The sequence below is a fragment of the Brachypodium distachyon genome, chromosome 3, assembly GCF_000005505.3.
Source record: "Brachypodium distachyon strain Bd21 chromosome 3, Brachypodium_distachyon_v3.0, whole genome shotgun sequence".
In the NCBI taxonomy this organism is placed as follows: domain Eukaryota; kingdom Viridiplantae; phylum Streptophyta; class Magnoliopsida; order Poales; family Poaceae; genus Brachypodium; species Brachypodium distachyon.
The window spans coordinates 9,999,063-10,024,494 of NC_016133.3; the positions used below are offsets into that span (position 1 = coordinate 9,999,063).

Consider the following 25,432-nt stretch of genomic DNA (forward strand, 5'->3'; position numbering starts at 1 on the left):
ACATCGGCACGCGGCGGAGCTAGCAGAGGACACACGAGGGAGAGACAGTAGGGAGGGGAGAGGGCACGCGAGAGAAAGGAATCCAGCGGAGAGAGATCTCGGGCTGGAGAACGAGAGGTTGGGGCAGTGACGGTAGTAGGGAGGTGGCGAGCTTGAGGGCAGGCGCAACGCGCTTGAGGGCGGCGGCCGGGCGGACGGAGGCAAGCACGAGGAGGGAGCAGGGGATTTAGAAAGAAGGTTCCAGAGTGGTGCCACGGTGGCGCTGACATCTAGGTCTTTTTGTCAGATTTTGCACCAAAACGTTCTTAACTGTCTCATTAGTGCGTGGGAGTACTTTGATGCACAAAAACGGTGGTAGTTTGTAATTTTTTTTAAAAAAAAGGTAGTTTTCCTAGAATGTTGTCCCAAATGTAGTGATTTTGCGTAATTTTCTCTTGCAAAATACGAGTTCAAGGGCTAAAGTGGCCACTTGCCCAAGTAAGAGGATTGTTACTGCATTTTACTCTCCCTTACAACTCCAAAACCGACTAGACTTCGAATTAAACCAGAAACAAACTCAATCTGGATTTGATTTTAAGCTTACATTCTCCCCGTAAGATACAAAACGAAACACCAATTACTTGATTTTGGCACGAACGCCGATCTTGTCCCTCATCTCTTGAAACTTTAATCTTCCGAGAGACTTTGTCAATATGTCGTCCAATTGTTCGTTTGTACTGATATAATCAATATCAAGCTTGTATTTATCCGCGCATCCTCTAATTAATATAATGGAATTGGGTGTAAATATGTTTGCTTCTATCATGGAACAAAAGATTCTTACATATTAATGTGGTAGACTTGTTGTCGATCCTCAAGTCAAATTTTTTGGGTTCTCAGTTTAGTAGATTGCCAAGCAAACGCTCTAGCCACACTCCCCCTGGCATGTTGTGTACTGCAATATATTCGGCTTCACATGAGGATAGGGCCAGAGCCTTCTTATGTGATATCTAGCTCACAGTATTTCCACGAAAGGAAAAACACCATGCGCAAAGTGCTTTTAGGAACATCACCGTCGGCGGCCATGTCACTATATCCGACTATTTGTTTCTTCTCCTCCTTTTTTTTGAGTAAACACACCACCCATAATTCAATGTTCTTTTGATGTACCAAAATCATCTTCATTCCTGCAAAGTGTTATGTTGTCGGGTTCTCCATCAAATCTGGCCTTGTAATCACAAAGTATCTCAAACTTCCCACAATATTTTTATATGGTACTATCAGCAGGATTTGCTCACTATGTTTGCTCAATTTATGTCTTGCTTCCATAAATGCAAATGTAATATCGAATTCTTTCATACTGCACTTCTCAAGGATTTTCCTTGCATAAGCTTCCAAAAGAAAGTTTTTGAGTATACTCGCTAGCATACTTCTATCCCAAGGTAGTAGCTCAACAAACCCACGTCACTCATCTTGAAAAGATTTAGCGACTGCTGCATTTTGGATCTGGCAATCTTCTTCTCATATGCATGTGTGATCAACAAATCATCAACATAGACTCAAACTAGGAGCCGATCCTTTCCATTGCCTCGTTTGTACATACCATGCTCCACTCGGCTCTTCTCAAATCTGAGGGACACCAAGGTAGTGGCCAACTTGGTTTTCCATGCCCTTTGTGTTTGGCGTAGTCCGTACAAAGCCTTATGCAGTTGTAACTCTTTGTGTTCTGCTCACACAAATGCTGATTTCACATCCATATGATGCAGCTTTTAGGATTCTTGAGCGGCCAAAGAAATCAACAATGGTACCAACTTCATAGGCACGCGTTGAATGGCTTTTGACCGTATTAGCCACGTCTCGACAGCCGTTTTAGTGAGTGCTCGAGTCCAAAGTCGAGACGATGAGGTCAACTGCGTGTAGAATGGCCTCTTGTCTCGGGGGTCCTCATGATAAATGATCTCATCGTTATCGTGGTCGCCCCATCGCTGCCGAGTATCAGCGACGACTCGTCGTCCTCGTTGCTGCAGAGTGCGTGCGAGGAGTGGCCGAACTGTCAGTCCCTCCATTATGATCCTTTTACCGAGTTAGATACATTTTTTACATTGGGCCTTTTGATACTTCCTGTTGTTTTGAGATGATATACTCTAAACATCTATGTAGAGTACCAAGAAGCTAGGGGCCGTTTGGTTCGTGTCCTGGACACCGTGCCTGAGAAATGTTGGTGCCTGAAGCTAGCCTGAAATACCAATGTCTTTTGTATACTGAGACTAGTTGAAAAATAGAGTCTTTGGTTCATTCATGAAACTGACAAAGCACTATAGTAGAGTGTTTGGTGGGCCATAGGAAGAAAACCCTCCTCTCATTTCAATGCATGCTACTTTTTTTAGATTAATCAATTCATTTAAGCCTCAGCTAGCACGGGCATTTGGAGGCTTGAGAGCATCTTCACTCCCCCCCCCCAAGGCCCCCCAAACGGGTTATGGGGACGCCGGCGTAAAAAACCCGATCCAATCCGCTCCCCCTAAAACCAAAAAGTAGCCGACGTGGCGCTTCAATTTAGCCGGTACCCCCAATACGCATCCTACTCACACGGGGGTTAGCGGGGGCGTCGGATGAAGCTAAAAGGCAGTGCAGGTCACCTCTGTCGGTGAGACAAATTAAATTTGGGGGCCGACGTTTGGAGGGTGCGGCTGGGTGGGGAGACGAGTGAAGATGCTCTCAGGAGCTCGCCTGATCTAGGAACTTTGTCACGATGTCAACCAAACAAGGTATAGGCGGTTCTCAGGAAGCCATCTGGCCAGGCAGCAAAGCATCAGGCACAAACCAACAGCCCCTTAATCCGTGGCTTTGATCACAGAAAATGAACGATCCATATTAATTTCATATTAATTTCGAGGTAAGGACCAAAAAGCTCAAAAAGAATACACAATTCGGGACGGAGAGGGTAGAAAAGATTCGATGCCCGTACTCGTGCTCGTGTGGAGCACGGGTCCCTCCTCCCCACCCCACGCTAATCCGGCACGCTACGGGAGGAGGGAGGAGACCACGCGCCTCCGCCTCCTCTCCTCCTCCTCCAGCATCGTCCTACCATGGATCCGCGCCCCCACAAGCCGCAAGACGACCGCTACTTCCACCAACACGACGGCGCGTGCCATGCCGACCCCAGGTTCCTTCTCACGCCACTTCTCCTTTCTTCACTCTTCTTTTCCCGAATCCATCAATTATACCGCAATTTCCCTACCCTGTCTTCCGTCTCAACTCCTTGGTCGGGTTTCCGCTTAGAGGCCAGTTCAGTCGAAGTTGTTATCTGCTCTTCCTCGAATCTGGGGATGTCTTGAGGGACATGGGATTAGCAGAGTCTGCAATGTTAATTTGATGATGCAGATAGAGCAGCTTCTGATCGTCGAATTCGGTAGATATCTGTTGCATTGGGAGTTCCACGATTTGTTAGATGACGCGTTGGGTTTATCCCATCAAGTATGTCTTGGCGCATACTGTCTCTGGTCAGTAGGACATGCTTGAGGAAATACTCTATGTCCACGGACAAAGTGATATCGGAGATCAATAGTAGAACTTCAACACGAATGAATGGGTCATTTAGTAGCCTCTGATTGTGATTTATAAAATAATTTATACTCGTGCATTTGATCCGTTGTGTGATGACAGCCACTGTTCCTTCTTTTGTTGGCAGTCAAAGGGCTGAATGTAAAGCCCAGGGTTTGGTTACCGTTCGCAAGGTTCAAAAGGCTGACCGTGAGAGAATGCGAAGAGACAAATTGAATGAGCAGTTCCAGGAATTGGGAACCACACTTGGTATGATGCATCTCTCTTTCCCTCATGTAGAGAACTTCACAATTGCTACTTGTAGGACATTGTGGGATTTTCTTGCCTCTGGTTGCCTCTATGAGTTTTGATGGATAAGTATAACTAGAAAGATGCCCTGCACGTTGCAGCGGTATTTTTTGAGGAACCAATTGTACATAAAGAAAAGGTTGAAAACCATTTCGAAAAAGTTATTATGCGACATAATCGGAAACAACCAATAAATTACTACACAATTTTACAAATATAATTAAGGCAGAACCTTTACAGGTGTACAGAAAACTTGAATAAACAACAGAGTATATGCCCATTGACATCATCTTTGGAGAGATGTGTTAAGTCACAAAAAATAATAGGCTAAGCTGTTATGTGTACGTCAAATCTGTAGCTCGTGGAAATAACTTGCATAAATACATATATCCATAATGGGATACAGATCAGACATAATGTTTCACATAAATTTCAAAATAAGTAAACACAGAACCAATGGACTGTTCCCACAAAAGAAAAATAAAATAGACAGGAAAGGGACAGGGATAGCCGCTTGAAGAAATTTACTAAAGCTCAAAAAGATTTACAAAAACAATATATTGATGCATTTGCTGGGTATCAAGCAAAGAGTACTGAAATTTTTGCATTGAAGATGCCCAAAGGGAGAGGTTACAAATCAGGGAGGGCTGCTTTAAAGGTTCCATCTTTTCAACTAACCCAACATGAAAAAAAAGGTAACATAATGAGAATGGGGGAATTAACAATGTACTCCATTTCAATAGATCACAGAAATTAACTTTAGCTCTCTTGCATTGTTAATAATAGTTCAAAAATAGTAGTTCAAAATGGGAGTTGCAGTGGAACTTTACGCCTTTTAATCTTTTATAGTGTTTAAATAAATGCGTGCAGTACATATATAAAAACAACATGATAGGTGAGGCAAAGCTCACCTCAAAACTGATTATATCGTCTGAACTAAAACAGCGACAACAATTTAGGATCGGAGGGAGTACTAGCTAGCTTCTAAAATTCAAATACAGCAATAATACACACACACAAAAAAAATAGAACCAAGTCCCCACCAAAAGGAAGGCTTAGGACTTTGGTACACCTTTGTACAGAAATAGAGATATTTACTTTCTGGCTTTTCTGGAATCTATGCAGGGTCTGAAGTGTGCTACTTGATGTGCGTAAGTTGTGAGGTTGTGCTAAAGACATTCAAGTTCCGGCTGACATATACGATCTATCCACATTTGCCAGAAAAGCTCTGATTATCTGTGAATAAATAATAAACTTTGCATGTACAATAGTTGGTAAGATGGTGTCCAGGCACATCGAAATAACTTGACCAATAGTTAGGCCAATGATATGTGCCTTGCGTGCTACAAATATTTATCATTGGATTCATATTTGGAAAAAAAAATCCGATATTTTTCCAATTGTAAGATAACACATAATCTACATATTATTGGTCTAATTGATGGTCAAAGTTAAACCTCAAAAATACGTGGGCACCATTCTTTGTGAAAAGAGGAAGTATGAAAATAAATACCTGTAAAGTGTAACTTGTGGAGCATATGCATAGCTGCACGGGGTCAAAGGATACAACTTGGCAACTCGACCTGACCTCCATGTGTGGCTGTGTCAACCCAGGTTGCAGCAGAGGTTTATTTACATGTGAATTTTACTCAGGATAAAGATTTTGAGCTAGCCCAGTCCAGCCAAAGTCAACTCGTAGGTCTGTATTGATCTGTTAGGCCAATAGGACCAATTTAATTAGGTTGGGTGTAGGGTGTGATTGGTTGCTTCCATCGCCTCAGCCTACCTCACTTAGACAAGCTGAGCCAGCTGGCTGGTTAGTCAACACAGTTTAAGAGATGCAAGTATAGGTTGTTGTTTGGTACTTTGGTTGCTTACATGAATGAGTGATGCAACTTGAAATTATGCTAAGACCAAAAATGATGTTAAAGATACTAAAATGTATCATTAATTCAACGCTAATATTCTTCATATATTTTATCCATCATCATGATCAACAACAACAGAACCATTAGTCCCAACTCCCAACCAAGTTGGGGCAGGCTACAGATGATACCCAACAGGGTCCAGACACACAAAAAGAGGAGACAATAATATAAGAAAGAATGCTGAACTAGTAAGCAGGGCTTGGTCTCCAGGTCGTGATTCAGGCACATGGATTGCTGATTTCCACTCCGTGTTATCCAAAGCTAAATCTTTGGCTACATTCCATTCCATCTATTTTTCAGGAAGTCCGATATACATGCTAATCACTGAACTGGTTGCATACTTAGCACAGACTCTCCAAGACTCGTTAATGGGTAAACTCAAATTAGCCTTCTGTTGCAGCCAGGCCCAAGGGAGCGTCAGGCTTGAGATAGTTAGGTAGCAATCACTGCCAGCATATGTTGGGAGTCTGTTCTAGTTTGTCTAGCTCATGCAGCCTAGGCAACTAATGACGTCATAAGTGATACAATTTTATCCAGAGCAGAGATGGGTTCTATAAAATATAGATTTTTTTTCTTTCTATTCAACCAAACAAGAATGACCAAAAGCGTATGCTCCATATCCCTTCTTGTCCAGCAGCCACACTCCTGTGTGGACAGCTTTGCCACCACAGAGCCCAAGCGCAGGAGCTCAGCAGTCGGCATTCATCACCAGCTTACACGGTTATAACTTTCATTCTTCTGCATCTTCAAATTCAAGCCCTGACAATTGATCAACGCGGACATAGGACTTGAATTCAGCTAGACTACCCGAACTAAGATATAAGATTTATCCTGACTCCAATGCATCAAGGAATCGGACTCTTACTCAGGTCCACTCGTGGGCAAGTCGGACTCCTTCATTATGCGTGCACCTCTGCCGGACAACATGAAAGTCGCATCTACATGTGCTCCTTGTATCTAGCGCTTCGTTTTGTTTTCCTCATCTCATGTCTGCTGCATATTCAAATATGCAGACCCAGATCGGCCCAGGAACGATAAGGCTACTATTCTTGGTGATACAATCCAGATGCTGAAAGATTTATCTTCTCAAGTAAACAAGCTTAAAGCTGAATACTCGTCGCTCTCTGAAGAAGAACGTGAGGTAACCTCAGAATAATTGTGTAAAAAAGCATGTCAGAGACAAACGTTGAAACATCTTGCTCAGACTTTTTTCTGGTTTTTGTAGTTGACTCAAGAAAAGAATGAGCTTCGCGATGAGAAAGCTTCACTGAAGTCTGATATTGATAATTTGAACACTCAGTATCAGCAACGTATTAGAATGTTATACCCATGGACTGGAATGGAGCCTTCTGTGGTCATTGGACCACCTCCATCATATCCCTTTCCAGTCCCAGTTCCTATACCCACTGGCGCGGTGCCTATGCATCCACAGCTTCAGGCATACCCCTTCTTCCGAAACCAAACTTTAGGAACTGTCCCCAATCCATGTACTCCATACATGGCATACACTCAACCCTGTCATCCTGATCAACCATCTAACCAGTTTAGCACTCCAGTTCCCCGTTCAAGTAGTAACCAATCTCACTCTCCTGCACAAGACCATAGAAGCAAGTCATGTACGCTGCAGCAAACAAGCTGTGGAAGGAGAAGTGATGATTTTGGTGATGTTGCAACTGACTTGGAATTAAAAACTCCTGGTTCCTCAGCGCCTTCACATTCAGAGATAGCTAAGAAGGTAAGGGTCAAATCTGTTACCCAGTATCCCTATAAGTGATCAGTGAATCTGCTGTAGCTGTTAATGTTATTACTTTGTTTAAACCTGGAGAAAAAAAGTGACAAAACACATTCTGTGTTACTGTCCTTTTTGTGTAAGATCAATGGACAGTTTTTTTTAAAAAGGGTACTTATTATTATGACAGGATTCCTCTTCAGACTTGAAAAAGAAGAAGCAATGCATAAATCAAATTAATGGCAGCATTCTTACAGAAGGCAGCAGTTCAAGCAGATGCTCTTCCAGTGGCCCTCCAGATGTCTCTAATAGTGTTGGGGATGGTTCAGTTCCAGATGACCAATGATTGACAGTATTCACATAGGCAAGTTTAGATGAAGTGTATGTTATCTTTTTACTCCGCTTGATGTGTGATGTAATCTGTTTGCATTGCAATTTTATCTACATGAAACAAAAAGAGAGGCCTAGAGACATAGAACTGTTCAGAGAAAAGCCAAATCATAATGGTTGCAGATGGACCAAAGCATTCCATGGCTGTTTGGAATACTCCAAGATCAGATGCCAATGTCCTGCAATTTGTGAAATAGATACCTGTGACCATATTGGTTAACATCAGTCTCGTACAATTGTATAGTTCTTAGTGGAATAACATTTACGTGAATATCTATGACAAATAGCCCATGATTAACCATATTACTTTTCATGGTTAAATAGTCATTGATGTTCTTCAGCATCAGCTGTACATGATTTCCTAGGAGGCAAATAAGTCATGATTAAAGCAGTTGCACAAGCACTGCCAACGTATGTATGGGGTCCCCATATGTATTGGGTGTGATTAAAGCAGTCGCGCAAGTGCCAACATTTTTTCGAAAAGCACTGCCAACATATGTAATGGGTGTTTTTAAACTAGAGCAAGGCCGCCGCAAAACTCATCGGGTGGCCATGAGGATTTTTAACCGGAAGCTTCTCACCTGGCAAGCATGGCTCTCCTGAACATTCTCCAATCAATAAACGTACAATGCATTCGGAAGATTAAACCCTCTAAGGCCTTGTTGGCACTGCATTTTTTAGTCACTAGTGGATTGATGTTTGGAGGGTTTGAGTGTTCACCCAATAATCTAAAAAAAAACCTTTCACTCAAAAACACTAGTATGAGAAGTGTCTTTAATTGATACATAAACGAGGTGTCTTGTGGAGGAAATTTATGGATTATCCCCTACAATGCATGCCTAGCAAACGACACATTGGGATTTTTAGTGTCCTTAAATTTGGAGGGGATAATACTTTAAAAATAATAGAAAAATACTGGTGCCAAACAAGGCTTTAGAGAAACGATAATGACTTCCTGACCTGGTTTCCAAACAAAAAGGAAATGTTCTCAGTATGACCTATTACTACCCGGGGCTAAATGAAATCGTGGGAGTACATAACGCGGGAGCGACGAGTACTCGTCAGGACGGATCTAGTGCTAAATGGGTCGCTCTTTGGCAAGGGCTAAGAAATAAAAAATAGGGTCTTCACCTAGAAACTGACCCTCCAAAGAGAAATGAGAACGACTTCCTCGCTTTCCGGATAAAATAAGGGGGATGTTCTCGGTAGATCGACTTACTACCTGTGGGGCTAAATGAAATAGTGGGAATACAAAAAACGGGAGCAACAAGTTCTCATCAAAAAGGGCCTAGCGCTAAATGGGCTGCTCTTTGGCAAGGCGTAATACCATAAAATGGAAATAGTGTCTACACCTCAAAACTGGCTCGAAACGCTTTGGTGACCAGGTGAACATGAGGCGACAAAAGATGGAATGAATAAGCACATGCAATGTAAGAGGATGAAGACACTTTCCATGCCATGATGTGATGTCCCCGTGGTCCGGGGGACCAGGGTTCTACTCCCTCGTCCCAAAATAACTGACTCCGTCTCAAAATAAGTGAGTAGATGCTATGCACATTTGTTACGACACCATTGTGAACACTAGACCCGAGTCGGGACACATTCGGTATCCCTTTGAAGCAGAATGAATCTTGCGTCATCCATTTGACCAACAAATATGTATTGTATTGTACAAAAGTATATATCATTGAATATTTATTATTTAGTTGGTCAAATTGATGATTTAGGAATATGCTCGGCTTGGTAAACTTAAAAGGATATATCATTATTTTATTATGATGTTAAAAGACTATTTGTGATAGCTTTTGTGGACCTCATCGCACGACGAGCATTCCATGATTTCAAACCTTTATCTGTATTGATAAATAAATAAACAATCAATTTGTCCTAGTAGGGAAAAAAACGAAATACTCTGCTAAGAAATCTGTATTTGATCTTAGAACTGGAATATAATATAATATTGAAAGATCGAGTACGTCACAGAGGGGGGTGGATGTGACCAATTTTAAGTTTTCTTCAAAAATGAAGACTGAAGATTGAATACAGTCACAGTACTTCAACAACAGAGATTTAACTTAGCAAGTTTTAGAGTTCGCAGCGGAATAAAGAAAAATGAACAAGTTTAGCAGTAACAGAAGAAGCAAGAATAGCAAGAACATATGTACTTCAACAAAGCAAGAAATACAGGAGTGAGGAACGATATCACCAGAACACGAAGACACAGGGATTTGTTTCCGAAGTTTAGATTGTTCGCACAATCCTACGTCTCTGTTGAGGGGGCTGAGTCACACAAGACTCGCGGACACACAAGTCCACCCAATCTCCTAAGCTAAGACCGAAGTCTCGCCCAGTCACTCGTGGTAGATCTTGAGGTGATTTCCGACCTTCACAGACTGGTTGATGACGAATCACAATCTTCAATTGCTCTTCAACCCTGATTCCTAGCCGTCTAGGTGATGCCAATCACCAAGAGTAACAAGCTTCAAGTGCTCAACTAGAGAGGGGATCTCATTCTTCACGCTCAGTTCAGTTCTAAGGGTTTTATCAGGTGTTCTTCAAAACAACTCATTTGGGATCACCAGCGAATTCCTTCGGGGTGGGTCGTCTTATATAGCCTTGGCCACGGCTGATCTAGCCGTTGTGACTCGTTGGATAAAGTGAACTTTGAGCCTCCAGCTCACACTTTATCACTGTCTCACAGCGGTTAGATTAGGTGGTCAAGCACGAAAGCGACAGATTTTCAAACACATTTGAACTCAGAGTGAAGACTTCACGCGGAAGTTTCTGTGAAGCCTGAAATGCTTCATTCTTCACTCCGACGAAAAACACTCACATAGAAAATGGTTTTCGCCTAAGCTGAACATGAAGAATAAGGTTTCACCTAACTAGCTCCACACTTCAAACCCCCCTTAATAGTACGGCATTTCTATACTCAAGTGAAAGAAAAAACTACAAAAAGACCTATGAAGAATGCTATGCTTCACGTTCTTCGCTGAGGTCTTTATACTTCACACCAGTACCAATATTTCAATTTTTAGGAGTCATCGATACTGGTTAAACCAACTCTTCTAAAGAACTAAAACCTGAAACACTTTGTGTAACTCATTAGTTTCTCAACCATGTTGTCATCATTCATTAAAAAACATACAGAGACAAGATTTTACTTTCAAGTATAATTACTACTGTCATACCTTTCCCTAATACTCTGCTAAGGGCACCCCGTTCATTTATCATCAGACAAATGAAACAACTGTTCCGTCCATCAGCGTTTCAAGCGCAACTGAAACTTCAGGCCTAAAGGCCCCAAAATACTACCAGCGGCTACTGAACCTATTACATCCACGAATCATACCGATCAACAGACAGTGCAAGCCATCGCGGGGAGTACTGACGACAAAATATCTAGTGATACGCAGAGCTCAAATTTCTTGCAGCGCTCGATCAGGCTTCCTCGAGGGGGATATCAAACAGAGAGAGGGCTTGCAGGCCTTGACAGGCGCACCTTGTGAGCATAGAGACCGTCTTCCTCCGCTTCAGCGTCATTGCACTCTTGGGATCTCCATTGACTTGGCCTCCAGCTGGTAGCGTACACTCCGACGTTGGAAGATTTCCTAACACCTTCTAGGACTTGAGGTGTCGAAGGAGCTTTCGCCAAATGACATGCATACCATACCATGCATACCATACCAAGACATTGAACGAAACAACATGTTATTACGAAATTTCCACAAAGTCCATGAGAAAGTAGCAGTTAACATATTCAGAACTACTCGCTTTGATTCTAAATTCTTGACTCAAATTTACCCAAATATGAATGTATGTATTCTTAAAAAGCGTTTAAATACATGTAATATTTCGACAACAATTTAGAATCGGAGGGAGTACATTATAATGTGTCTATTTCCTTGTTTATATGTAACGGAAAGACCATATTGACCCACATGAAGTATGTCTTGAACCTTTTCAATTTTATCCGAGAGAAGCGAGAAAAAAACACATGAAGTAGAATCTGTCGGATGTAAAAACATGTCTTTTTTCATTCCCACCACATATTTAATCATGGACCGAACAATGTTCCAGCCGGAGCATGCAGCAGAATTAAGAGCGCCCTTGTATGCAAGTAAAACAAAATTATGATGCATGCTTATGTCATCCAAGATTCATTCCTAATCCAAACATTCAAAATGTTTGGAGGGCCAAATTTATTCCAAAAATTACGAAATTTTGAGTGTAGGCTAGAAATATTTTTATTTCCCTCCTATAAAACATTAAGCTCATTTTGAGCAATTTTGAAATCTTTAAAAATATTTGAATGTGAGTAGGTGTTTAAATCCAAAAAAGTTAAAATGTATTCCATCGGTGATCCTGCCCTCCATCAATCACCCTATCGATATGTATCAGACTTGTCCGTATTTAGAATCTAACTAAATCATTTTTAGAATAGAGAGAGACACATTGAAGACTATGATTGATATTTTGGACTAATTTACTCTCAGCTAGAGGTTTCGGATTACTTATTATTTGTATTGTCAACTAGAGGCTGCGGGCAACAGTTTTATATGGGGACTCCAAATGCATGTATCTTGTTTGCCATTAATGTCTAATGCCACATCAAATATGTACACGAGCGTCGTTAGGAATTATGCAAATCTCAGATTCCACTGATTTATTTTTTCCGGTGATAATTTTGCACTTGACAATAAACAAAGCGTTATTATTTTCTCAAAAAAGTTGCTAAACATGTGATTTGTACCAAGTTACAGCAAAAACAAATTAACTATGCAAAACCAGGACTTCATCATCATCATCGACAGGCAGGGCCACTTAAGACTTCTCAGCATCAGCCATGGACCCATTAGTCATCCTAAATGCAGATTGTCAAACAGTCATGTTGTCTAACTATACCCGCTTATCTATCTTACCAGCACTATCAATAAGCTGCGACCAAAGAGAGGCCTGAGTGGCTGAGTCACAGGGAAGAAAAAACCTACTACGGCGAGAAAAATGAGCTAGCAAGAAACCCATGACGGCAGACCCTAGCCAGTAGCAACATGCTTGTTGCCTAGGCCAAGGGAGTCGGTAATCTCTGTGGCTGCCTCAAACATAAAGGTAACTTCGGCCGCTCTCCCATCACCGTTCATTTCAGATTCCACTAGTAGTACCAATTTCCCGTCACCATAAAGGTGAGAGCTTCCTCAAACATAAATAAGCTGCAATCGCCGATGCTAATCTCTGTGGCTGCCGCACAATGGTAGTCTTTTTTTGCTTCATGCATGTCCTATCCGGTGAAATAGAAAGCATCTGACAAACAAGTTCCTTGCTACGAGAAAATATGCTTTAGAAATTGTCAACCTAAAGAGTACAGCCGGTCGATGGCAATATATATGAATGAAACATGGTCAAAACATGAGCACCCTCAATCTGTCAGTAATCTATATCTGTATAATTCTGCAGATAAAACACCACCGAAGAGTCCTCCAAAATGTGCTATAACTTATGAAATTTAAAAGATGGATTCCATTTTAAGCATCGCTAGATTTTACTCATGTCATCAGCATGCTCATCACTATCTTGGCTTTCATAACTATCTTGGGTTTCATATGCATCCACATCTGCGCTTGCATCCATAGTTTTCCCTTCGGTAGTGGGAGGGGCATAGCTGGTATAATTGCTAGTTTCTGTCGCATTATCCTCGTTGTGTTTGTCCATCATCCCAGACAAAGCTAGCTTTGGAGACCACTCAAGAACATCATCAATTATATTAGAAACCTTCTTTTGGTACCTGATGGCAGGAAAATGAAAGGTTACTGAACTGACATAAAACATGCAACTGTATTCGATGACATTCATTACCGCAGGTCCAGTCCCACCCTGACAGATATACTGAGAAATGTAGTCGCGCAAGACGTATTACCCCTTGACTATTCGACAGATTCACTAACCCCAACCCTTCCCTTGAGAAGCAACCATTTGCATCAATGAGATCATTCAAGTGTAGTTTTCTCATTGGACAGGGAATTTACAGTTTTTGCACACATCTTGTAAGCACATATTAAATTGGCAGACTACAGTTCTATTATTTGGTAGATACACACATTAGATGGAGAAACCAGCTAACAAATATTTACTGCCCATCTTAAAGCTAGGACGGCGTTAGTTTCCTAGTAAAACTAATTAAGCCAGACACCAGAGGTCCTTGTTTAAATAGTACCATGCAGATCCAAATGTTGGTTGTTCTGATTTGAAAATCAATTGTGTGCTATTATAATTAGAAATTCATATAAGCTATCTTGAAAAGTAAACTGCATATTGCCAAAACAAGTGGCAGGTGGGTAGGTCCTGGAATAGTTCCCTATTTCCCTAACTGCAGATGAGTCGTGATATAGGATAATGCATATTGTATGGTAGAAAAGAAATTACCTCGCTCTAGCTGCTTCATCTGGAGCATGGTGTCTAAGCAGCAATATCACCAATACAGCAACAGTAGCATAGAAAAGTCTTGACGTCCACTTTGGTCGCTCTCCCTCATCCTTCTCAGGCCAAAAACGAATGAGTTCTCTAAATGTGGTCTCTTCTGCATTTATGTTGGGGAAGAACCACACGCGTTTCCCAAGAAGAACCCATAGAACACCGAAGATAGCAGCCCTTACTGCGATTCCATTGACAATATAAGAAAATGAGGTTGTAAAAGCCAAAATGATCATGTTGCCAAGTAAGAGCATTTGACGAATGAATGCAAGTTTTACGTGAGAAAATCATGCCACATAAAACACAGTGACAATAAAAGACAGCATAGACATACAGTGTCCTAGTTCCTAACTCTCTACGTTCGCACCAAGTACAAAATCAACATATTGCATCTGAAGAATCAAATATGAAGACTTTCTAACTTTATTGTGTAAATACAAAAGAACGTATCTACTAGGATTCTAAACAAATAGAAACGTGCAAAAGGTATCCAAAGGAACCTAAGTACTAGCCAGGTTGGCCTAGCGCTTGGTCTGTATTCTAAAGGAACCTAGGTACTATTCAGGTTGGGGTAGTGCTTAGTCAGGGCTAGGCAGACACCTAAGGTGAGCTAACTCAGCTAGACAGAAGCCTTTTACAACAGTGCCTGTCAGGTGCCAGATACTAGATTTTCAGGGGATCTGGGGATTACCAGAATTACACAGTGGACGTGAGATGCTGCTGAGGTATGCTAAGATATATGCTGGCACAAGAGGTTAAATGTCAACTTTCACATTGTTTCCTTAAGGAAGGGCATTACCCTTAAGGCGTGTTTGGGTGGTGGAAATTTACGACACTATTTCCATTCTCCAAATTAGATGAAAGGAACAACATAGCCAGATTAAACTATGTCAGGCTATAGCTTTGCTGTGACTATCTCGGTTATATCCACATTATATGGTGAGATTAGTCAACAGATATCGACTTTTAGTTGCAAATCCTTATTCTGTATGCAATTGAATTTGTACAGAACATTTAAAGACTAGAATTCCCCAGCCTATTAGAATTATCATGATGATAACCTTTCGAGATAGTTTGGAGTTGGAGCACAAAATTCCATTCCCGAACTACCTATTAGTTGGCATGCCCACTAATCAGCAAACGAGGGACTTGATAGCCCTTTTGCTGTTACCATCTCATTTCATATTTCCACCTAACAATTCCGACGAACATAATACCTATTGGTTAGGTACTTTTTTGCTAAAAACTGGTTCGCAATTTTTCGTTAACTTGAATTCAAGGATTAGGAGAAATGTTGACCATCCTATCCTACAATTGCTAGGAACTGAAACATATGTGATAGGAGAACAGTTCAGCTAAAATTCCTTTTTTTTCTTTTCTTCCACACAGCACAATGATGTCATCTTGAAGGCGGGTATCATTTGAGATTCCAAGTTTAGCAATAGCTGCAATATACAGGCTAGACCTGACTTCTATAAGTGTTTAGAAGTTTGCACTTCAATATCATTCATGTGAATGGAATTGCAGAAGTATATACCTGCTGAAAGGAACTTCTAGTTCTACTCGATAGTGCCACAATCGACACACTTGCATCTTCACAAGAAGAATGTGCAATTTCAATGCATAACTAGTAATACATGCAACTCAGTCTGTAAGGGTTAACTACCACTGAACAGAGACGGAAGTATTGGACGCCTAAGAACAAAAGGGGAAATGGAATCTTACATAAAAGCAGTGATACGATGAACAGTAAAGCTCCAGCACATGAGTACAGTACCACAATCTTGCATTGGTATGGATAAACTGGAAATAAGCAGACTGCCAATGCAAAGAGAGGCCAAACAAATGAAAGAATTGTTTGCCACAAGGTCCGTCTTTTGAGAAACATCCAAGCATAAAAACCATCATTTTCAGTGAATTCTTGATCCTGCAAGTACAAAAAAAGCTTAGTTCCATAGAAGAACAAATCAACAAACGCACCAAAGAGAATGATATCCTGAAAACAACACAATCTATAGTATCCATTTATTAGACCGTGACACAAAAGTGAAATGCATTTGGTACACAAATAGCTAAAATATACAAGGTACAGAAAACAGTTCAGAAGGGAAGCAATGCAGCAAATCTACTGGCTAACAGTTGTGTTGTTTCACCTCATGGGCTAATAAATCATTATCCGAAAGTAATTGTGTCAGTTGGAATAGACAAGGTAATCAACCTCAAACTCATCAAACATTCGCTTGGCATCAAGAAAATGATGATAAAAATGTGAGTTGGCAAATAAAATATTGTTTATTATGAATAAGGGTTCGACAAACTTCAGTAGTAGGTCACTTCAAAAGGCAAATCTACAAGCTATATCATACAGAAGGCAACAGCTGTCACTTATCAGAATCATTATAACAGACAAAATCAATAGTTCATACGGTATTATGCAATGCACTTCCTAAGAAACACGACTTACAGGATGTATCTCCAAGTGTGCAGGCCATGATGATAATTTTTTCTTTCCTGGCCTCACCGTCTTCCAAACTCTGTCACACCTTATTACAAGGTTCTTGCTCAGCAAAATGTTAACAATGTCTTCCGCTTCAACATCATTATCTAGCCCTAAAATTTCCGTAACTTCTGGATGATTCTTGATGAAGGTAGTGAAATCTTTTCCACGAAAATACTCAACACGAGTTTCTTGCATGATTGCCCATCTTGATTCCAGTTGCTTATTATCCCTAACCTTCTCAGCAAACAATTGAAAAACGTCTTTCTTTGGAGCCAGCTTCTCCTGCAAGATACAGCAGCACATTATTTCATTACTAGGCACTGCTATCCATTAGGGAAGAGAATATGTAAAATGAGTAATAATCTTAGATAATCTTCTAGTGTTAGAGAATGCTCATATCATCAAAGCGCACTAATATCAAATAATTTAGTGTGTTCTCAAGTTAAAGAAAATAAAGGTTAGAAAAAACCTTTCCAGTTACCAAAATGCTATCCTATAAGACTATCCACTCATGGAAGATCCATAAGTAGTGACTTTGTCAAGAAATTGCAAGTCACAGTGAATAAGTAAGGTGGAGGCCACAAGCATGACCACGCCCTAGCAGTTGGCACACCGAATGTCGACAGCAAGTCACAAAAAGGCCTCCCGAAACCTACAATTTGTGCAGGTCTTCATGCCAAGGAGATGAAATCTTTAAGCCACCAAGGCATCCACAGAACGCAACTAGACGAACACGCGCCTCTCCAGATCTACTATAATTTGGGAGAACTACGTAAGTTGTCGAATTTCGAACACACAACCATACCTTTCTTACCAGTATTTTGCTAAATCACAACGCGCTTTCGAGCCAACAGTATAAAATCAATCTAAGCCCCCAGAAACACCAAAATGCATATCAAACTAGCATCTAAACCAAATCAACCCACGTACAGCGCACGGAGCCAAGCAATCGAACTGACCTGAGGACCGCCGCGGCAGGAACGGGAGGCGGGGACCTTCTTCCCCTTTTCCTTATCCGCCCCCTTCGCGGCCGTCGCCTTGGCTCCCTTACCTGCCATCTCCGCCGACCAGACCCGCTCCGCGGGAATGAAGGCCAAACCCTAACCCCGGAGCGAAACCCGGGAGCGGGTTGCAAATCCGGTGGATCTCACGTCCGTTTCGAGAATTTTTGGGGCCAATTGAGTCTGGTTTGGAAAACCTTCAGTTGCTGCTGTTCCCTTCTAATTCTGACGTGACGAGAGGAAGAGAAGCCAGAACTCTTCTTTTACGTTTCCGAGGGTTTTGCGGGGAAAGAAAAAATGTTCGAAGTTGTGAAAGCATAAAATTAAATTTCGTTTTCCAAGAAAAGCAAGTCTAAACTAATCTTCACTTCTATCTCAGTTCCACTGTTTACTCCCACTCTTTCACAAAAAATGGTGCATGTCAATCCCTAAAAAATAAGAACGGTTCACTAAGTTAGACTAATAATATGTTGATTATGTGTTATAAATTTTATATCATTTTAATTTATTATTTTATGAATTCAATGAAATAATTTTTGTAGCACGTAACCACGTATCGTTATTCTAGTTATTGGTCAAAGTTAAAGTTCAAAATACGTGGGTGCCATTATGTGTTAAAAGCAGTATAGAAGAGTGAACTTTTCTCTCTAAACTCACCCAACGAAATGCACATGTACCAATTACCATCTAACGATTATAACAGTTAACGCAATCTAACTGCTAGCACTAACCTTCTGTCAATTGTGGTCTTAGAACCTAGTTCTATCAATTGCGCTCTTAGCAATTACCATTGACAAAACAAAGAAATTTCCACCCCGAGTCCACAAACCCTTCCCATCCTTGCTCGACAGTCGACACCACGTTGAGTCCTGATTGGTTTATGGTGCGGGGCCGCCCCGCGCGGTGCCACACGGCCCAAAGGCCTTTTTGCTCGCGTTTGTTCCTGGGCGGATTGGCCCCGAGGGGAATATCCCCTGATTATGCCGTTCCGCGTGAGCCGGCCAAATCAGTCAGGCTTCTCGCGGGCGCAGCGCAGGTAGCCGGCGAGGCGGCGCAGGCGTCCGGCGAGGTCAGAACGGCGGAGAGGGCTGCGGCGGCAGAGCTGCTGCTGCAGTGGCCGGCGGCGAGGGAGATGACGAGGGAGACAACGACATGTGGCAACAAGGGAGATGTCTGCGATGGCGTCCGGGGCCGGAGACGAGAAAGATGGCGAGGTCTGCGGCGGCGGCCATGGCCGGAGACGAAGGAGATGGCGGCAAGGGCTGACGGCGGCAAGGCCTGGGGCGGCGGGCGGCGGGGCCTGGGGCTGCTAGCGGCGGCCTTGGCTTGGGCGGTGGCAGGGCACCGACCTTGGCGACGACGCCGACGGCCGCTGGTGCGGGGCTTGGGGCTACGGGCGGCGGCGGGGCCTGGGCCTGGGACTACGGGCGGCGGCCATGTCGACGGTGGTGAGAGCTACTGGCGGCGTGCTCGTCTCCCCCTTCTCCTTCTTCTCCGATGGCGGGCAAGGGAACCGAGTTCACCTCGGCCAAACAACCAAACGTGAAATTTGTTCGCCCCGCTCAGAAAATTTGGTTGGGGTCGACCCACACTCCTCCACTAACCAACCAAACACACCCTAAGTGGGGATCTATTATAGCACCTTTCAATGAACAAAATGAGTGTTGAACTCAACGAGAAGCTAAAAGAATTGGCGTGTGAAATTGGCTCAAGATTAACGCGTGAAACCTGCAAAGGATTGTTGAGTAACGATTTTATTGCAGAAAGACTAAAGCCGAGCAAAAGTAACTTAGAATTGTAACAAAAGTTCGAAAGTGACACAATGCTCAAAAGTGTTGGTGAGACAAGCCAAACTGTAACAACAAAGTATTTGTCGGGTCCATTGATCCACATGAAAGGGACGAACCACCAGCAGTTGAAAATTAATAAATAAGTAGGCAAATGTTCCATGTGTTGCTACAGACTTCATGTAGTTTTTAAATTTTGCTTATAATTTATATGGCAACGTTTTTTTACTGAAGTCTTAGGTCACAAGAGTGACCTATAGCAACTTTATTAATGGTAAAAGAATACAGCAAAGGAAAATGAAATCATCTAAGACTATCTGTCCAGTCCTTCGTGGCATGATTTGTAGGACGACATATCCGGTGAAAACTCTGATTCGGTGCAGACTTCAGATTTTTTGTAAAAAATAGTAATCGTGGCGGTGGCTTAAAAATACGTAGCACATATATAGCAGCGTGAACGTATTCATGCTCTCGCATCCAGAGAAGGAATAAACAAGTGTTGTGGTTACTTCCCTCGAAAAAACAATGTTGGGGTTACAGCATCAACCGGCCAGCTGACTCTCACCAGTTTCAGAACAACCACGCACGTAACGTACATTCCTCGTGTCTACATCAACTTGATCTCCTTGGTCGATCGACTCACTACTAGAATCTGGCCTGTTCACCTAACACACACACGAGCACAGAGTATCGTTCGTACGTACGTGTGGCAAGCCAACGAACACCGGTTGGTCTGTCATGGACCTGGTGCGCCTTGTGGTCGTCGCCCTTGTACTCGTACCATGCGTCGTCTTCCGGCACTCGGCCGACGCAGAGAACCGGCACGTTTTCCTGGACTGGGAGGTGTCCTACGCCGTCCGCTCCCCGCTGGGCGTGGCCAAGAAGGTGATCGCCATCAACGGCGACTTCCCGGGCCCGCTGCTCAATCTCACCACCAACGACGTGGCACACGTCAACGTCCTCAACACCCTCGACGAGCCTTTCCTCCTTACATGGTAGGAGAGTACGTACGTGTGCGCCGCCGCTAGCTGCTCGTCCACCGCGCGTAATCTCCAGATTATTCAAATTGGGCGCGGCAATGCAATGCAGGAACGGTTTGCAGATGCGGAGGAACTCGTGGAACGACGGCGTGGCGGGGACCAACTGCCCGATACGGCCCGGAGAGAACTGGACGTACGTGTTCCAGGTCAAGGACGAGGTGGGCAGCTTCTTCTACCGCCCGTCGCTCGGCCTCCACGCCGCGGCCGGTGGCCACGGCCCCATCCGCGTCAACAACCGTCCGGTCATCGACGTCCCGTTCCCCCGACCCGACGGCGACTTGGACGTCCTCGTGGGCGATTGGTACAACATGGACGTGAGCGAGATGAGACAACACCTGGACAAAGGCAGCGATCTGCCTTCGCCGGACGGTATCCTGATCGACGGCTTGGGCCCTTACGAGGCGTCGCTGACGTTCAAGGCCGGCCGCACGTACCGGCTGCGCGTCTCCAACGTGGGCACCAGGACGTCGCTCAGTTTCCGGATCCAGGGCCACAAGCTGCTGCTCGTGGAGGCTGAGGGGACATACACCGCGCAGAAGCACTACGCCTCCCTGGACGTCCACCCCGGCCAGTCTCTCTCGGTCCTCGTGGCGGCCGACCAGGCGCCCAAGCCCTACTACACGGTCGTCAGCTCGCTCTTCGTCACCCCGGAGCTCTTTGGCGTCGGCACCGTCCTCTACGCCGGCGGGCCATCAGCAGCTGGTTCTGCAGCAACCGGCGATGCGCCGCTCCACGACCTGTCCTCGCACAACAGCTACAACCGGTCTATGGAGCAGGCGAAGACCATCAGGATGAACTTGACGTCCGGCGCGGCGCGGCCCAACCCGCAGGGCTCCTTCCACTACGCAAGCATCAACGTCACACGCACCGTGCTGCTCCAGAACGGCGTGGCCGATATCGACGGCCGGCGGAGGTGCACGGTGAACGGCGTCACCTTCGCCAACACCGGCACGCCGCTCAAGCTCGCCGACTACTTCAGGGTTCCTGGCGTCTTCACGGTCGTCTCCGGCAGGCCAGAGAGGAGAAACCGTCCCGCCCTCGGCACTACGGTCATAGACGCCTCGTACAAGGACTTTGTCCAGATCGTGTTCCACAACAGACTGCCGTCCCTGCAGACTTGGCACCTTGACGGCTACAGTTTCTTCGTTGCTGGGTAAGATTTGTGCCGCACGTCTCAGTTTTACTCGCTCGCTTTTCTGCTTTATAAACGCACGTTGTTAATATTAGCTTACCATGCATGATCAATTAACTTGACAGGATGGGCTGGGGCAAATGGAGCCCGGACACGAGGTCAACGTACAATCTGGTTGATGCTGTATACCGTTCTACCATCCAGGTGTACCCTGCGTCATGGACCGCCGTATTGGTTTACTTGGATAACGAGGGAATGTGGAACCTGAGGTCGCAAGATCTGGAGAAGAAGTACCTAGGACAAGAGGTGTACCTGAGAGTGAGCCAGGGCAACTCGGAAGTTTCTGATCCTAGAGATGAGCTGCCCATGCCTTCTAATGCTCTCTTGTGTGGGAAAGCTACTGGTCTAAGAAGTTGGTACAGGTTAGGGCCAGGGCCGGCGTGACCCTGTAATTAAGAAGTTGTTGGTACAAGCCTCTCACAAGTTGATTGATTACAAGATTTAGAATTTTATAGCCCCTTTCACGGCTACAGAAACGGTCATGGGGTCGAAAAAGTTCATCACTAACAGGCGGGACGGCCGCCACTAACTTCCTGTGAGTGATGATGGGCATCATCACTAACGGTCGCTCATCGTTAGTGATGATGCCATCATCAGTGGTGGGCGGCCCACCTATTAGTGATGATTCCCATCATCAGTGTCGGTCCCTGTTTCTGCGCCCGTCACTGATTATGGGAATCATCATTGTCGGTCACTGTGGTCTATCAGTGTCGATCACGCGACTCACACTGATACGTTTTCAGTAATTAAAAAAATAATTAAATTGTTTCCGGAACACATAATATACATTACATATATGAACATATGTGGCAATTCTCATGTTTCTCGTGCTCTTCAATGTATACCATGCAGTCGTTTGGACATGACTGATATTTCACGCAGTCTAATCCAAGCGTGCATATAATCTTTTTCGCCTCGTCTGTGCTATTAGGAAATTTGTTTGGCTGTGGGAAAACCGAAGCAAGGTAATTCAACAAGTCCGGAAAGCCCTTGTCTGACCAGCATGATGCTGCCTTCAGCCTCAGAAGTTCGAGTGTTACTTCGACCACGTTGTTTCCTTCGCCAGCTCCATCATACAAGGGTGTGTTTGAGTCCTCCAACAATTTTTTGAACTTCACACACTCTGCCTCATCGTCGGGGTCCTCCAGCTGGTCCCGTAGGTACGGACCATCTAGCATTTCGGCAATCCTGCCACGTGGAGCTCCTTCACCTTCCACATTAGCCTCCTCATCTACCATTATTTCCTTCTCGGAATCATCTGCCAGATCATACTACAGGCCCTGATCATCTTTGCTGCCACTACCGACATCCACCGCATCCTCCCCGTGAGAAGTACAGCATGAATAACCTTCCACAAAACCCGATGCTAGCACGTGCATCTAAACATCTTCAGGCTTCATCACGGATGTGTTTTCACATTTGCGACATGTACAACACATCGTCACAAGGCCTTTTCTTTCCATATCACCTTTGGCGATTTAAAAAAAGACCGTCCATTCGGTTATCCAACCAGCATTAATTCTTTCCGTGGCGTACATCGAAGAACGGTCACTCGATCTACAACACAATTCACAAGAAAAACACAAAGCAAATAGTTAGACTAATAATTAACAAGGGGATTAAGGGGTTAATTAACCGGGGGTTGAGGGTTAACTAGAAATTTGAAATTGGGGACATTTGGAGAGAAATTGGTCGGAGAGAAAGATTAGGAGGGAGAGAGAGCTCGCAAGGGAGAAGGAAGCTCGGGGCTCGAAAAATGGAGCTCACCGGCGGCCCGCGGCCGGATCTAGAGATGGGGCTGGCCGGGGGAGAGGAGGAAGGAGATGATACCTGTAGCTAGGTGCCGCCGCCATGGTTGATTTCGCCAGGGCTTCACCGGCGCCGGAGGCGGAAGTAGCCACAGCTGGTCAGTGACGACACGCAGCGAGGACCAGCTGCGGCTTTGGCTCTCCTACTTATATGGCGGGATAATCAGTGTCGGTCAGGACTCGGGCGACCACCAGTGATGAACCGTTGCGTATCTCTGGCGGGCGCGTGTGGCCGACCGAGAGTGATGTATAAAACATCAGTGGCGGTCGGTGCGTAAGCGACCGCCACTGATGAACCGCCGCGTATCACTGGCCGGTGTGTTCGGGCGACCGCTAGTGATGTACAAAACATCAGTGGCGGGCGTCCGACGGGTGGTGGGTCAGAGATGGACAGAGCCCTGTCTATTCATCAGTGGCAGGCGGAGGTGCGACCGACAGTGATGTTTTTTTTTCTAGTACATCCAAGCGGATGTCTCATATATTGAAGAAGAGAGACTGCAGAGCAGTTACAACGCCAACTCACACGGACTCCACATCCTACCCACTAAGCTACTATCTCCATGCCCTTTGAAGAGACCCGCCTGCCACCAGAGTGTGCCCTCAGACTCAATCGTATGAAGGGTGCTCGAGATCTCTGGCCGTGCCCCATCAAAGACGATTGCATTCCATAGCTTCCAAATGGACCACCAACTGAGGATGATACCAGTTGCCAGATCTCTCTTGTCCACCCTCAAACCCGCCCACCACTCTGTTGGGGAGCTATCCCAGCTGGGCTACCAATCGGGTTTCCTCCATCGCTCAAGGACCTTGAACCAAATCTCCCGAGTAAAGATGCAACCCAACAAGAGATGCGCAATAGACTCTGGCATCTGGTCACAAAGTGGGCATCGCGCTGGATGAGGAAGGCCTCAGCTGGCCAACCTGTCAGCCGTCCAACAACGATTCTGAAGAACCAGCCACACAAAGAATTTACAACGCATGGGAGCACGCGATCTCCAAAGATCCACCGCACATGGGATGACCTCTCTGCCGCCAAAAAAAGCCGCATAGGCAGAAGAGGCACTATAAGAGCTAGAAGAAGTCCACCCCCACCTAAAGGAATCCCTCTCATCTGTAAGCTCCCACCGGTTGACCAACCTCCACACCTCCAAGAACTCAAGGATGGCCTGCTCCGAAAGATTAGGGTTGACTAGTCGCACCCAACCATTATCAGTGAGAGCCTCTGCTACAGCCAAACGCAGTGCCGTGTTCGGCAATGACCTGACTAGTGTCTGTGCAAGGTCCACCAGAGAACGGCCCTGAAGCCAACGGTCAGCCCAAAACGAGGTATCAAGTCCATCACCCACCGAGACAGTCATGGCCGCATCCGCAATCTCACAGGCCATTTGAGGGAGTTGCAGCCGGAACTCCCCCCACGGCCTACAGAGCTCCACTTTGCGTAGCCAACACCATCGAGCCCGGAGAGCAAGATTTAACAACCGCAGGTTCAAAAGACCAAGGCCACCGAATTCCTTCGGAGAGCAGACTCTCTCCCAAGCCACTAGACAGTGTCCGCCTCTAGCCTCCTTTCGACCACGCCACAAAAAACCACGGCAAATCTTATTGATGCTCTCGATCGTTTTGATTGGCAGATCAAGTCAGAACATCGCATAGATAGGCATCGCCGAAAGCGTGGATTTGGCCAAGATCAGCCGACCACCTGAAGAGAGCAAAGGAGCAGTCCACGTTTGCAACTTGTTGGCCACCTTGTCCACTAGA

General features: G+C 44.6%; 3 protein-coding genes across 4 annotated transcripts; 2 read left to right on the forward strand and 1 right to left on the reverse strand.

The window, feature by feature from the left end:
- The first annotated feature begins 2,899 nt into the window (after positions 1 to 2,899).
- On the forward strand, positions 2,900 to 8,201 carry LOC100833498 (transcription factor bHLH121). Of its 2 annotated transcripts, XM_003573153.4 has the most exons (5): positions 2,925 to 3,145; positions 3,671 to 3,792; positions 6,773 to 6,900; positions 6,985 to 7,494; positions 7,679 to 8,201. In XM_003573153.4, the coding sequence occupies exons 1-5, from the start codon at positions 3,069 to 3,071 to the stop codon at positions 7,832 to 7,834; spliced, it is 993 nt and encodes a 330-aa protein (XP_003573201.1). In that variant the 5' UTR covers positions 2,925 to 3,068; the 3' UTR covers positions 7,835 to 8,201. The 2 variants fall into 2 exon arrangements, with proteins under 2 accessions (XP_024317977.1, XP_003573201.1); XM_024462209.1 differs by lacking the exon at positions 3,671 to 3,792 and having other exon boundaries at positions 2,900 to 3,145.
- A 4,994-nt stretch (positions 8,202 to 13,195) lies between these two features.
- LOC100833804 lies at positions 13,196 to 18,097 on the reverse strand. The gene is made up of 5 exons (XM_003573154.4): positions 17,806 to 18,097; positions 16,811 to 17,128; positions 16,072 to 16,273; positions 14,299 to 14,527; positions 13,196 to 13,660 (listed from the first exon to the last, which is right to left on the reverse strand). The coding sequence occupies exons 1-5, from the start codon at positions 17,902 to 17,904 to the stop codon at positions 13,411 to 13,413; spliced, it is 1,098 nt and encodes a 365-aa protein (XP_003573202.1). The 5' UTR covers positions 17,905 to 18,097; the 3' UTR covers positions 13,196 to 13,410.
- A 2,198-nt stretch (positions 18,098 to 20,295) lies between these two features.
- On the forward strand, positions 20,296 to 22,380 carry LOC100844473 (monocopper oxidase-like protein SKS1). Its single transcript, XM_024462101.1, has 3 exons — positions 20,296 to 20,629; positions 20,724 to 21,827; positions 21,932 to 22,380. Exons 1-3 carry the CDS (start codon positions 20,373 to 20,375, stop codon positions 22,248 to 22,250), a joined length of 1,680 nt encoding a protein of 559 aa, XP_024317869.1. The 5' UTR covers positions 20,296 to 20,372; the 3' UTR covers positions 22,251 to 22,380.
- The last annotated feature ends 3,052 nt before the right edge of the window (positions 22,381 to 25,432 follow it).

Coding starts and splice junctions, on each gene's coding strand:
- LOC100833498 (XM_024462209.1), top strand. CDS start 2,938: ATGCCCGTACTCGTGCTCGTGTGGAGCACGGGTCCCTCCTCCCCACCC. Junction 3,146..6,772: donor GCGTGCCATGCCGACCCCAG/GTTCCTTCTCAC, acceptor TCAAATATGCAG/ACCCAGATCGGCCCAGGAAC. Junction 6,901..6,984: donor TCTCTGAAGAAGAACGTGAG/GTAACCTCAGAA, acceptor TGGTTTTTGTAG/TTGACTCAAGAAAAGAATGA.
- LOC100833804 (XM_003573154.4), bottom strand. CDS start 17,904: ATGGCAGGTAAGGGAGCCAAGGCGACGGCCGCGAAGGGGGCGGATAAG. Junction 16,274..16,810: donor CACACTTGGAGATACATCCT/GTAAGTCGTGTT, acceptor TTGTACTTGCAG/GATCAAGAATTCACTGAAAA. Junction 14,528..16,071: donor CATCGTATCACTGCTTTTAT/GTAAGATTCCAT, acceptor ATGGAATCGCAG/TAAGGGCTGCTATCTTCGGT.
- LOC100844473 (XM_024462101.1), top strand. CDS start 20,373: ATGGACCTGGTGCGCCTTGTGGTCGTCGCCCTTGTACTCGTACCATGC. Junction 20,630..20,723: donor GAGCCTTTCCTCCTTACATG/GTAGGAGAGTAC, acceptor AATGCAATGCAG/GAACGGTTTGCAGATGCGGA. Junction 21,828..21,931: donor TACAGTTTCTTCGTTGCTGG/GTAAGATTTGTG, acceptor TTAACTTGACAG/GATGGGCTGGGGCAAATGGA.